At 41.4% G+C, this 14,653-nt stretch overlaps 1 protein-coding gene across 1 annotated transcript; it reads right to left on the reverse strand.

Moving 5' to 3' along the window:
• Positions 1-5,853: 5,853 nt before the first annotated feature.
• Positions 5,854-14,304, reverse strand: LOC133546727 (gastrula zinc finger protein XlCGF17.1-like). Its single transcript, XM_061892529.1, has 3 exons — positions 14,251-14,304; positions 13,873-13,985; positions 5,854-8,215 (listed from the first exon to the last, which is right to left on the reverse strand). The coding sequence occupies exon 3, from the start codon at positions 7,659-7,661 to the stop codon at positions 6,660-6,662; it is 1,002 nt and encodes a 333-aa protein (XP_061748513.1). The 5' UTR covers positions 7,662-8,215; positions 13,873-13,985; positions 14,251-14,304; the 3' UTR covers positions 5,854-6,659.
• Positions 14,305-14,653: the final 349 nt, after the last annotated feature.

Below are 14,653 nucleotides of genomic sequence, written 5' to 3' on the forward strand. Positions count from 1 at the left end.
ACTTAAATGTAGATATATCTTTTTCTTTACATTTAAGTGAAGTTGACAAGAGGTGCATATTCACTGTCAGCTGATCAAGTTTGTCAACTCTTCTAATTTACTAAACACATTTTCTCTATCTATGATGATAATTCTATCATCAAATCATTACACAATTATATTGCCTGGCTGCTGTAAAAGCATTTATTTCTTAGCTTTTAACTTTCTTAGCTGGTTTATTCACTTTAAAGAAAATAGCTGGGAAAGTGTCAAGGTCTCTGACACACCCAATTGAACCCTTATGTTAAACATGTTTCTAAATGAGAAATAAACAAGGTTTTGGATGTATTTTGATGTCTGCTCTTTATTTTATTTATTCATTCAGCATTTAAAAAAAAAAATTATCGCAACATAAATGTTACTTGACTTGTAAAGGAATTTTAGTAACTGAAGTAACAAGAATTTCCGAGTTAGTTGAAGGTGAAAATACATGGAATTGAAGCATGAACTTTATTGTTGGTCCGACGTGAATATAATAATTTGGTGAACAAGAAGATCTGAGTTGACATAACTCTTATCTCAACTTGTAAATCTTAGTTAAGTCAACAATAGTAAAACGCAAAAATCTTGTTGCATCAAGTTACCTTGAAAATGTGGGTTTTCTCAACTTTTTTTTTTTTTTACAATGTACCGGTTGGACGTGCCCAAAACACCTCCATAGGGAGACGTTCGGGTGGCATCCTGACCAGATGCCCGAACCACCTCATCTGGCTCCTCTCCATGTGGAGGAGCAGCGGCTTTACTTTGAGTTCCTCCCGGATGGCAGAGCTTCTCACCCTATCTCTAAGGTAAAGCCCCACCACTCATTCCGACCACTTTTACCCATGATCTTGTCCTTTTGGTCCTAACCCAAAGCTCATGACTATAGGTGAGGATGGGAACGTAGATCGACCAGTAAATTGAGAGCTTTGCCTTCCGGTTCAGCTCCTTCTTCACCACGTCCACATTACTGAAGACGCCACACCGCGAACAAGACTCCGAGGTACTTGAACTCCTCCACTTGGGAGCAGGGTCTCCTCCCCAACCCGCAGATGGCACTCCACCCTCTTCCGAATGATAACAATGGACTCGGATTTGGAGGTGCTGATTCCCATCCCAGTCGCTTCACACTCGGCTGTGAACCGATCCAGTGAGAGCTGAAGATCCTGGCCAGATGAAGCCATCGGGACCACATCATCTGCAAAAAACAGAGACCGAATCCAGCAGCCACCAAACCAGATCCCCTCAACACCTTGACTGCGCCTAGAAATTATGTCCATGAAAGTTTTGAACAGAATGGGTGACAAAGTCCAACCCTCACTGGAAACGCCACACCGTCCCGTTAATATTATGTATAGTATATCAATATATGTGTATATATACATGAATATACACATGTATGGGATTTATATATATATATATATATATATAAATGGTAAATGTTTGTACTTGTATAGCGCTTTTCTACCTCTTTTTAAGGAGCCCAAAGCGCTTTGATAGTATTTCTCCATTCACACACACATTCACACACTGATGGCAGGAGCTGCCATGCAAGGCGCTAACCAGGATCCATCAGGAGCAAGGGTGAAGTGTCTTGCTTAAGGACACAACGGACGTTACTAGGATGGTAGAAGGTGGGGACATATACATATCTTGATTGGATTATCCAGAGAATAGTGCTCGATACTGTGGTAGAGCGCAATATGTAGGTGTGGGAAAAATCACAAGACTACTTCATCTCTACAGAACTGTTTTATGAGGGGTTCCCTCAATCATCAGGAGATTTTAATGGAAGCATTCACATACAATGGTTTATATAGGGCACAGAGTGGGTGGGTACAGGCAGGCGTAGGGTGTGGTGATTGGCTCATGTGTTACCTAGGAGGTGTTTCCGTCTGTGGCGGCATGCTGAGATGATTTCACTGTGCTTGTTGAGTGATGACGGGTCTGGGTGATGTATAATAAACAGTTTCTCTTTCAAGCATAGGTTGCATCTTAGTTTGCCATGTTATTGAATATTCAGCATTATTGTCTTTGAGGTTCCAAATGTGCTTGCCGAGTTCTGTGGAATATTATATATATATATATATATATATATATATATATATATATATATATATATATATATATATATATATATATATATATATATATAATCCAATTGTGGCTCTCGAGTCAAAACGTTTAGAGACTGCACTGGCCTTTCTAGAGCTTTTCAGCTCTTTAGTATTCACATTGAGTTTAAAACATGTTCTACAACCTGTCACTATTTACACTTCACACACCCTCTGTTACGGTGTGTGGTCGCATCGTGGATGTGGGAGGAGGGCAACCTCTTGATGCCAAAGGACCCGGAGCAAGCAGGATGAAGGTAGGAACTGGTTCTAATATAGAAATCCAAAATAACACATGACAAAAGGGTAAAATAAAGGTGCGCCAAAGCACGGGAAGTAAAATGCTAATCTTAGCAAGGGTTGAGTTCAAAGTCCAAAGCAGCGCGAGCCGAGCGCGCAGAGGCTAAGCTAAAACTTAGCGAGGAACAAACAAAAGGCTCGGGAGGAAACAACCTAACTGTTGCATTGAGCAAGCAAAACGTCCAGAATGAACTCAGGTAGCAGGCGGACTTAAATACTAACACAACAATCAAAAGCAGGTGTGCGTCCGAAAGTAAGAGCAGGTGGAGCGAATGAAGTAGCCATGGTGACAAAAACAAACAAGGAAGTGCTCAAACAATGGGATCGGCGGAGTCCAAACATAATAAGAAAATACACAAAAGCAAACAACAAATGAATCGTAACACGTGGCCATCTCCACCTCTCCAATGTCCTTCTTTCAACCATTAACCAGTGTCATCACACTAATATCCTTCATGTCTTCATCTGACTTCAATTCATATATAATCTTGCAATTATCTACATAATCTGTTTCCTCCTTTCTACTCTCTTAGCGCTCTACTTTCCTTCATGACCTCCTCTCCCCTTCTTTCCTCTCTCCCCTCTGTTCCTATCCACGTCCATACCTTCCTCATACATCCCCTCCATATATCCACTTCCATCTCTTTTTAACCAGCTACCAGAAATCCAGAGCTCGGTAATGGAGAAGTTTTGTGAAATAATAAAAAAAAAATATTCACCTAAAAGCAAAAATAAAAATGAACTAAATCTCCTCTGTTCTGTACATCATTGTCCAAGTGACATTATATTGTCATCTTCCTCTTTATGCCATTTCCTCAAGGTGATGTTATGTATCGACAAGGGGGAAGGAGACCGCACAACAACAGGAGGTATAGCTCAATGGGTTTATTGAGTCTTTAATGAATACGTGGAGTGTGTATGCAACTATGTGTGTGGATGTTAGACTATGTGTGGAAATTAAAGGGGAACATTATCACCAGACTTATGTAAGTGTCAATATATACCTTGATGGTGCAGAAAAAGAGACCATTCATTTTTTTAACCGGTTTCCGAACTCTAAATGGGTGAATTTTGGCCGATTAAACGCCTTTGTTTATCGCTCTGTGGTGATGACGTCAGAACTTAACATCGCTGAGGTAATAAAGCCGCCATTTTAATTTTCAACACATTGCAAACATTGGGTCTCAGCTCTGTTATTTTCCGTTTTTTCGCCAATTTTTTGGAACCTTGGAGACATCATGCCTCGTCGGTGTGTTGTTGGAGGGTGTAACAACACTAACAGGGAGGGATTCAAGTTGCACCACTGGCCCGAAGATGCAAAAGTGGCAAGAAATCTGCCGCCAGACCCTCATTGAATGTGCCAGAGTGTCTCCACATTTTACCGGCGATGCTAAGGGAGACATGGCACAGAGATGTATGGATAACCTGCAGATGCATTTGCAACGATAAAGTCAACGAAATCACAAAGGTGAGTTTTGTTGATGTTGTTTACTTATGTGCTAATCAGACATATTTGGTCGCAGCGTGACTGCCAGCTAATCGATGCTAACATGCTATGCTAATCAATGCTAACATGCTATTTACCGGCGGTGCTAAAGCAGACATGGCACAGAGATGTATGGATAATCTGCAGATGCATTTGCAACAATATTACGTTTCCTTCCACCCACATTTAATGCGAAAAAAACACTTACCAATCGACGGATTTAAGTTGCTCGAGTGTCACAAGATGGGAAAGTCCTGATAGTTTGGTCCGCACATTTTACCGGCAATGCTAACGCAGCTATTCGGCCATGCTATGGTTATGAGTAGCGTCAATAGCTATTCGCTCAATAGCTTCAGTTTTTATCTCAATACTTTTATACTCCAACCATCTGTTTCAATACATGCGTAATCTGTTGAATCGCGTAAGCCGCTGAAATCAGAGTCTGAATCCAAGCTAATGTCGCTATATCTTGCTGTGATATTCGTCATGGTTTGTTTGTATTGGCAGCACTGTATGACGTCACAGGAAAATGAACAGTGTCAAGGCAAGGAGCGAAAAAAAGGCACTTTGACGCTTTTTTTAGGGATATTCTGGGACCGGTAAAATTTTGAAAAAAACAAGCCACTGAGAACTGATTTTTATTGTTTTTAACCCTTTTGAAATTGTGATAATGTTCCCCTTTAACACAATGTGAATTACCGTGGGTTTGTTGAAGGTGTGTGTTGGTTGTGGCAGCGTCCAAGTCCAGAGAGGAAGATCCCAAAGGGTTCGTGATCCAAGCAAGGTCCTTGGGGCAGGAGAGAAGCGTCCGAGGTCCAAATCCGTGGGGTGTGGGGTCGAGAATCAAGGGAGGCAATCAGAATCCGGGTAGAAGTGCAAGGCGACGACTGAGGCACGAAGGCTGTGGGAACAGGAGAAGACAAAAGGACAAAATCAGGGCCAGGCACAAGGAAGGCAACAACAGACAAGAGAGAAAGCACAGGAGGGGAGCCAGAGACGTGAGAACTTACTGTAACCAGGGCTACGTTCCCACGAGAAGCAGTCAGCGACGAAGCTCTTTATTCTGTCGCCTCTCATTAGTCCCAGGTGTGTCGTTGGTAGATTGCCACCTGCTGTGTCGGCGCGGTCTGCGCAACGAGCATGGGGGCGTGTCCTGCTTGGCTCACAATGGAGCCTCTTGGTGTTCCCACAGCAGACAGTGTGTGTGCCATGACAGGTGACAGAAAAACATGATACAACCTGCCTATCATGTGATTCTACCATGTTGGCAAAATACAAACACACAATATATTGACATATATAACACATAAAACATGGAATTAGAAGTGAACAGTACCCATCCCTACCAGCAAGTGTTGTTGTACTGGAAACTAATTTACAAACACAACTTCATCACACACAATACTCCACTATGGAATTGTTCTTATATTAAAATGAGAAACAAATCCATCTTTGAACAGCAATGGGTTGAAAAAGGCATTTGGTCACTGATGCACTTAGTGACTGATAAAAATATGTTAATATTTGAAGATTTCATTAAGTACGACCTGCAAATAAACAAAATATTACAACATTTAAAAAGGCTTTCATTCAAAATATTCTAGTTACTGCATCTTTTTTAATTCTTTACTATTTCTTCTTCTTATTATTTTTTTTATCTGGAACAAAAAAATACTCACAACTTAAAGTTTCCATTCTTTCCAAGACGGAATTGACCACTTAAAATATTTTGGATGTTGTTTTGCAATTAGATACAACATTTGTTGGTTCTGTGACTGGGAAACACAATAAACAGTTTATTTTATGAATGTATGCAAAGTAAATCTCTGTGGGATGATGTACAATATTGGCTTTTGTCTGACACTCCAAACTTTGACTGATATTGATGTTGTTTTGGGGATGTTAAAAAAGAAAAAAAAAACATTGAAAAAAATGTTTAAAACACAATACTGGATTTATTTGATTTATCCACAAATGTAAGTTTGTAAAAACAAAGCCATCCTTCCACAAAAACTCAGCCATTTTCTCTCACTTGTATACTGCATAAAGGCCTGGGGACATACATATAAAACAATCACAACACAATCATCATAATACAGAGTAATAACGGTAATGAATAAAATAGATTATAGAGACCCAACAAATGATTCAAAGAGACACATATTTTAAAATTGTATAAAAGACAACTGTTCAAATGATGTATAAAGTAAATAATAATATGCTTCCTGAAGTGGTCCAGAAGATGTTTCAGATGTGAACCAGTACATATGTATATCATATAAAGGTGACAATCTATGGGATTATTAACAATTACAAATACAAATATGTAATACTTCAATATTTCATATAAATAGGTCTAAAATTGTATGATGAATATACAGTATATATATATATATATATATATATATATATATATAGAGAGAGAGAGAGAGAGAGAGAGTGTGTGTGTGTATGTGTATACATACACACATGTTTATTGCATGTAAAATATGTATTTTACTGTTTACTCTCACTTTTTTACTCAAATTGTTCTGTCCATTTTTTAACAAAAGTACACAATGTTGCATATTAATACATGTACTTGACTGAAAAAAGCATTAATATAAAATATCTAATCTATAAATGTAGGCGCATATTAAACAGATTGTTAGACAAACAACAATGTCACACATGTTATATGTGCTGATGTTGTTAGAAAGTCAAAATGAAAGTCTGGACAGTTTATTTCAAATCCTGCAGTTTCATTTGCTGCTGCTGTTCTCACCAGCACACTTGTGTTTCTTACACTGGTACTTAGAAGACAATCTTTCACCACACACACTGCAACTCAACACTTTCTCTCCTGGGTGTCTTCTCATGTGTCTTACAAGGGTTGATCGGTCACAAAAGCTTCTGTTGCAGATTGAACAGGAATGTGATTTTTCTCCAGTGTGTGTTCTAGTGTGTCTTTTCAAATGTTGACTTTGTGTAAAACCTTTACCACAGATTGAACAAGAAAAAGGTTTTTCACTAGCGTGTCTTCTCATGTGTCTTTTCAAACTCTGATTTTGTGCAAAACCTTTACCACAGATTGAACAAGAAAAAGGTTTTTCACCATTGTGTGTTCTCATGTGTACTTTCAAACTCTGACTTTCAACAAAACCTTTACCACAGGTAGAACAGGAAAAAGGTTTTTCATCAGTGTGTGTTCTCATGTGTTCTTTCAAACTCTGACTTCGTGTAAAACCTCTACCACAGTTTGAACAGGAAAAAGGTTTTTCACCAGTGTGTCTTCTCATGTGTTCTTTCAAACTCGGACTTCGTGTAAAACCTTTACTACAGATTGAACAGGAAAAAGGTTTTTCACCAGTGTGTATTCTCATGTGTCTTTTCAATTTGCTACTGTGTGCAAAACCTTTACCACAGGTTGAACAGGAAAAATGTTTTTCACCAGTGTGTGTTCTCATGTGTACTTTAAAATCTGGCCTCTGAGTAAAATCTTTACCGCAGATTGAACATGAAAAAGGTTTTTCTCCAGTGTGTGTTCTCATGTGTCTTTTCAGACTACGACGGTATTTAAGGGTTTTGTGACAGAGAGAAGATGTGAAGTGAGTGTTGTCAGTGTGACATGTCTTATCATCTTTAGAGTCTTCATCATCAGTGTCAGGAGAGTGTGACGTTGTGTCCTCACTATCTGATAGTGGAGCTAAGAGCTTGTCTGCTTGTGATCCTCCACAGTGGTCTCCATCAGCTTCTGTTGTCATGTGTTGTGTTGAGCTGCTGCTTGGAGGCTCCCCCCCTCCCCTCTCCTCACTTTCACCTTTCACCTCATCATCTTCACTCTTCACAGGGACACCAGTCACTGGGAACTCCTCCAACCATTTAGGCTGACTGATGCCCTCTTCCTCCTCTTCCTCTTTAATGTGTGGCGGCTCTTGGTCCTCCTCTTCCTCTTTAATGTGCGGCGGCTCTTGCTCCTCCTCTTCCTCTTTAATGTAGGGGGTTAGTGGGTCCTCCTCTTCCTTTTTATAGTAGGGGGTCAGTGGGTTCTCTTGCTCCTTAAAGTAAGGGGTCAGTAGGTCCTCCTCTTCATTTTTGATGTGTAAGATCAGTGGGTCCTCCGCTTGCCCTTTAATGTGAAGGGTCAGTTTAACATTATGGGTCTGTGGCGTCTCGTCTTCCTCTTTAATGTGGGGGGGATGTGGCTCCTCTCCTCCCTCTTTGATGTGTTGGGAATGTGGTACCTCTTCTTCCTCGTGTATATGGGGGGACTGTCGTTCCTCCTCCTGCTCATGAGGAAGATGTTCTTCATTGAGGTCTGCGGGACAGGAAAAACAAACATTCTTCAGAAAAGTCCAGCTTTGCTCAGTCACATGAGACATTGTCTTGCACCAACATATGATCTCACAATCTCATCAGTTTCCCCTCACAGCAGTCAGGGTACTTCCAGCTGACACATAAAAATACCTTCAGGGGAATGCCTTCCCAGGCCAACGGCCAATCCACCTTATTCATATAAAAACATCCTAAAAGTCATTCCTGCAATCCTTAATGGTAGACGCCATACATGAAAGTGTGCTGTTCTCCCTCTGAATAAGTCATACACACACAGGAAATAATGTACCACATGCCAGCCTCCACACAGTAGTACTAGTGATGAGCTCCCCCTGCTGGTGAACAATAATTACTGTCAATTTCACATTCATCTTTAGAGACATGTCTGTTATAAAAGAAGCATGAGCACAGTCAACATGTTGGCCAAGAAAAATGACATCTGTTTTACTTTCATTTAGATAGTGTCACCACAGTTAAACCGGGATGAAGTTTTCAGATTACTGACTACACCTTCAAAAGATAACTTGTTTACCTTATTAATATTAGTAATGATGGATTAAATTAATTTAGTGCGTTTCCAGACACTCAAATAGCGTTAGAGTGAGAACTGAGAAGGCATCATTCATGCAGTCCACACATTCAATCAAAATCAGAATCAGACAGACCGTATTCCCTTGAATTGCCGCCAGGTATATAGTATGTGCCTGCCTAGAATTACTGCCGGGTCAAACTCGTTTCGCAAAATAATTAGCGCATGCTTAGCATTACCGCCGGCTCAGGATTAATGCCGGGTCAAACTCGTTTCGCAAAATATTATTTTTATTAGCGCATGTCTAGAATTTCGGCCGGGTCAAACTCGTCACGTCACGAGTGACACTTCACCTGTCATCATTTTCAAAATGGAGGATGCTGATTTCAATGATTTGAAATGGCATAAAGGGTTTCATGGTGGCAGAGGGGTTAGTGCGTCTGCCTCACAATACGAAGTTCCTGCAGTCCTGGGTTCAAATCCAGGCTCGAGATCTTTCTGTGTGGAGTTTGCATGTTCTCCCCGTGAATGCGTGGGTTCCCTCCGGGTACTCCGGCTTCCTCCCACTTCCAAAAACATGCACCTGGGGATAGGTTGATTGGCAACACTAAATGGTCCCTAGTGTGTGAATGTGAGTGTGAATGTTGTCTGTCTATCTGTGTTGGCCCTGCGATGAGGTGGCGACTTGTCCAGGGTGTACCCTGCCTTCCGCCCGATTGTAGCTGAGATAGGCGCCAGCGCCCCCCGCGACCCCGAAAGGGAATAAGCGGTAGAAAATGGATGGATGGATGGATGAAATCGCATAAAGGGAAAAAGATTAAAACCTATTCAGTAGGATTTAAGGTCCAAGCTATTGAATACGCCAAAAAGAACAGTAAGCAGCTATGTTTTATTAATATACCGTAGCTGCGTGTGTCAAATATGAGTCATTAAATGACTCCCGCCTCCTGGTGGTAGAGGGCGCTAGTGATCCCTCTTGCGACTACTCGGCTGCAGAAGAAGTGACAACAAGCAGCAAGAGTGAGCAGTGTGTGTTTATTTTTTCCTCTTGCTTGCACTTTTAACATGGAGGATTACATATCTAAAATAAAACAATTTTCTAAACTGGACTTTCAATCGAAGTAGGAGGTAATAAAGGAAGATCTCCATCGAGACAGTGAGACTTTTAAAACTGAAGAAAGGAAGACTTTTATGACCTGTGAGAACATTTTTACAACTCTTCTTCTCTGACCTTCCAAGAGTAATAATCCAATCAATAATCACTGAACTCAACAAAAAAAAGGCATATTATTTCAACAATCTGCGATGATGTAACGACTTTCCAGGGTGTAGGCCGCCTTCCGCCCGATTGTAGCTGAGATAGGCGCCAGCGCCCCTCGCGACCCCAAAAGGGAATAAGCGGTAGGAAATGGATGGATTATTTCAACAATGACTTCCGGTGTCACAGAACTGGCTAATATAACAAAATCTGCTTTTCATTGCACAATATCAGGGAAATTGACATAAATGTAAGAGCAATGTTGTCATTCTTAGGAGAAGCAACATTTGTTAGGGAAAATAATGCCTTGCCGGTAAAGTCTATTCAGGTGTACTGGATAGGAGCCTGAGCCAGATAGTCGGACCTCGGATTCAGGAGGAACAGTGTGGTTTTCGTCCTGGTCGTGGAACTGTGGACCAGCTCTATACTCTGGGCAGGGTCCTTGAGGGTGCATGGGAGTTTGCCCAACCAGTCTACATGTGCTTTGTGGACTTGGAGAGGGCATTTGACCGTGTCCCCCAGGAAGTCCCGTGGGGAGTGCTCAGAGAGTCTGATTGTGGCGGTCCGCTCCCACTATGATCAGTGTCAGAGCTTGGTCCGCATTGCCGGCAGTAAGTCGGACCCGTTTCCAGTGAGGGTTGGACTCCGCCAAGGCTGCCCTTGGTTACCGATTCTGTTCGTAACTTTTATGGATAGAATTTGTAGGTGCAGTCAGGGCGTTGAGGGGATCTGGTTTGGTGGCAGCAGGATTAGGTCTCTGCTTTTTGCAGATGATGTGGTCCTGATGGCTTCATCTGGCCAAGATCTTCAGCTCTCACTGGATCGGTTTGCAGCAGAGTGTGAAGCGACTGGGATGGGAATCAGCACCTCCAAGTCCAAGTCCATGGTTCTCGTCCGGAAAAGGGTGGAGTGCCATCTCCGGGTTGGGGAGGAGATTTTTCCCCAAGTGGAGGAGTTCAAGTACCTAGGAGTCTTGTTCACGAGTGAGGGAAGAGTGGATCGTGAGATCGACAGGCGGATCGGTGCGGCGTTTTCAGTAATGCGGACGCTGTATCGATCCGTTGTGGTGAAGAAGGAGCCGAGCCGGAAGGCAAATCTCTCAATTTACCGGTCGATCTCCGTTCCCATCCTCACCTATGGTCATGAGCTTTGGGTTATTACCGAAAGGACAAGATCACGGGTACAAGCGGCCCAAATTAGTTTCCTCTGCCATGTGGCGGGTCTCTCCCTTAGAGATAGGGTGAGAAGCTCTGTCATCCGGGAGGAACTCAAAGTAAAGCCGCTGTTCCTCCACATGGAGAGGAGCCAGATGAGGTGGTTCGGGCATCTGGTCAGGATGCCACCCGAACGCCTCCCTAGGGAGGTGTTTAGGGCATGTCCAACCGGTACGAGGCCACGGGGAAGACCCAGGACACGTTGGGAAGACTATGTCTCCCGGCTGGCCTGGGAACGCTTTGGGATCCCCCGGGAAGTGCTAGACGAAGTGGCTGGGGAGAGGAAAGTCTGGGCTTCCCTGCTTAGGCTGCTGCCCCCAAGACCCGACCTCGGATAAGCGGAAGAAGATGGATGGATGGAAGATAATTTTTTCTGGACAGCTCATTCATCCTTTAAACACCCAATTGTCCCGTCCTTTTAGGCGGTCATTCGAAATAGCGACTAAACTACGAAGCTAAAGCTGGCAAGGAAAATCCATAAACGCACAACACATCTCATCTGCTTGTGTTGTTGTGAACGACATCATCAATGTTGGAATAATGTACAAAGAGGACAGCAGTCGCAAGTGTCGCCTCCACACATCGTTCTGAGAACAGCAACACACTTGCTCCTTCACAATAATAGGTCTGACTGCGCTAACAAAATAAAGGTTTTAAAAAAAAAAAGCACCTTAAACAAGCGTAATGAACTTATTGATGCATTTACACAATTATTATGCTTTGATCCAAAGTACGGGTCAAAATTGTCTAAAGATTTATTGCACAAATAAATGTGAGCAATTCTACATTTAATTAACAAACTGGAAAGAAAATAACATTTGCCTTGGTGCCCTAAAATATGAACCCTCCTTTAAGGCAACACTTGTCTTGACCTTAAAAAGTAAAATGTTGAGGCCTGTCGATGATGTGCCTTTTCCCACCCATCCATCCATTTTCTACCGCTTGTCCCTTTTGGACTCACAGGGGGGCAGAAGGTGGGGTACACCCTGGAAAATTCCATAAAACCTTTACACTATTTATTTAAATTGTATCCAAATTAAAAATGTATCCTCCAGTTTGTGGCTATTATGGGGCATATTTCCAGAGAATATGCATTTTTACAGCATGTTTTAAAGAGATAGCGATTAAAAAAATGACTTCTGGGTATATTATATTGCTCAACTAATTCTTATTAGTGAGCAGAATAGAGGCACTCTCATTGACTCAAATGGTAAAATTAGGATGGTCAAGATTTTGCTAACGTTTGTTTAGGACTTAGAATGCATACAAAATAAAAACATGTTATTGTCTTACATATGGATTGTGAATGACAGGCAAAATAAAACAAATCAGATCCCCTTTGATCATTTCTCTACATCCTGTGAATGGGTTGATGCTGTGGTGAAAGTGAGAAAATAAATACATGTTGGGAAAATGCAAATTTAAGGAAAAATGGCTGACAAACTTTTTAAAGGGGAACATTATCACAATTTCAAAAGGGTTAAAAACAATAAAAATCAGTTCCCAGTGGCTTGTTGTATTTTTTGAAGTATTTTTCAAAATTTTACCGGTCCCGAAATATCCCAAAAAAAAGCTTTAAAGTGCCTTTTTTCCACTACCTGCCAAGATACGGTCCATTTCCCTGTGACGTCATACAGTGCTGCCAATACAAACAAACAGTGGCGAATAGCACAGCAAGATATAGCGACATTAGCTCGGATTCAGATTCGGATTTCAGCGGCTTAAGCGATTCAACATGTATTGAAAAGGACGGTTGGAGTATGAAAGTATTGAAGAAGAAACTGAAGCTATTGAGCGAATAGCTATTAACGCTATTCATAGCCATAGCATGGCCGATTAGCTGCCTTAGCATCGCCGGTAAAATGTGCAGACACTCCGGCACATTCAATGGGGGTCTGGCGGCAGATTTCTTGCCACTTTCGCATCTTCGGTGCAACTTGAATCCCTCCCTATTAGTGTTGTTACACCCTCCGACAACACACCGTCGAGGCATGATGTCTCCAAGGTTCCAAAAAATAGCTGAAAAAACTGAAAGTAACAGAGTTGGGACCCGTGTGTGTAATGTGTTGAAAATGAAAATGGCGGCTGTATTACCTCGGTGACGTCAAGTTCTGACATCATCGCCACCAGAGCAATAAACAGAAAGGCGTTTAATTCGCCAAAATTCACCCATTTAAAGTTCGGAAATCGGTTAAAAAAATATATGGTCTTTTTTCTGCACCATCAAGGTATATATTGACGCTTACATAGGTCTGCTGATAATGTTCCCCTTTAAAACCTGCTTAGAGATTGTTGGTGGTAAACCCAGAGAGGCATGTGTGTGTTATAAAATGATGGTAGAATTAGCTTTATTATTTGGGTTTAGGGGCCATGTCATGGAGCTCGTCCACAGCCCAACTCTGACTTGTTCCACCACTGACAGTTTATTGTACAAATGGACTGGGATATGTAACTCATCTTTAGTAGTTACATTCAACAGAACACAGACAACCACGTGGTTGCAAGACCACGTTGCAAGTAGCAGACGGAATGCATCATCCTCACAAGACAACACAACTTCTTATACACAATATATTAAGCATAGTGTTATTCATCAAATATAAAGTTAGTAAAGATGTGAGAGTAAGAAGTAAACAAACCTGTTCTGTGTAACACAACTTGATGTTTCTTGAAAACAGCGTCCAGTAGTTGATGTTGTCGCTCCTTCTCCTCTTTTGTTGGACAAAGTTCCTCCTCATACTTTGCTATCCTTCTTTCGCACATTTTCACACAATCACAACACTTTACTCTCACACTTGATCTCTACTTAGCGATGTGTTGATAACGTCCTCGTCTCTTTGTTAGCAGCTAACAAGCTAAGCTAACTAGCCAGCTAAGCTAACTAACAAGCAAAGATAGCACGAGAAGCGGCACAGTGCTTCTAGCGCATCGAGACCACTTTATCCTTAAAAACGAATCCCATATGTATTTTATACGACGTAAATATTATAAACTGGATAACAAATAATAAGACTGACTTATTAGCGTCCTGCACACTTCTTTCTCCTTCTCCTCCTTTTCTGCTGTCTTCCGTTTACACCGGAAGCTGGGAATGACGTCACAGCCGAGTGGATGAAGAGGTAGCTCTATATAAGATATTGCTTGCTGTCACTGTTACCATGCTTTTCTTTTACGTAATATTTATTTGAATAACAATGTGATATAAACGAGTGTCTTATTTTTCAAAAATAAATTCAAAGTATATCAAACAAAGCTTTAATGTTGGGGTTCAGTGGCGCCCCCGTGCGACATTCATTGCAATGACAAGAGTGAAAGTGCTAGAAATTGTAGCGATATTACTGCCTGATTTTTTTAAATTTACCCTTCCACGTGTTTTTATTGTTGTACCCTTTTACTCCTAATCTATTTCATACGAAAAAT

This window comes from Nerophis ophidion, unplaced genomic scaffold, assembly GCF_033978795.1.
Source record: "Nerophis ophidion isolate RoL-2023_Sa unplaced genomic scaffold, RoL_Noph_v1.0 HiC_scaffold_39, whole genome shotgun sequence".
NCBI classification, from domain to species: domain Eukaryota; kingdom Metazoa; phylum Chordata; class Actinopteri; order Syngnathiformes; family Syngnathidae; genus Nerophis; species Nerophis ophidion.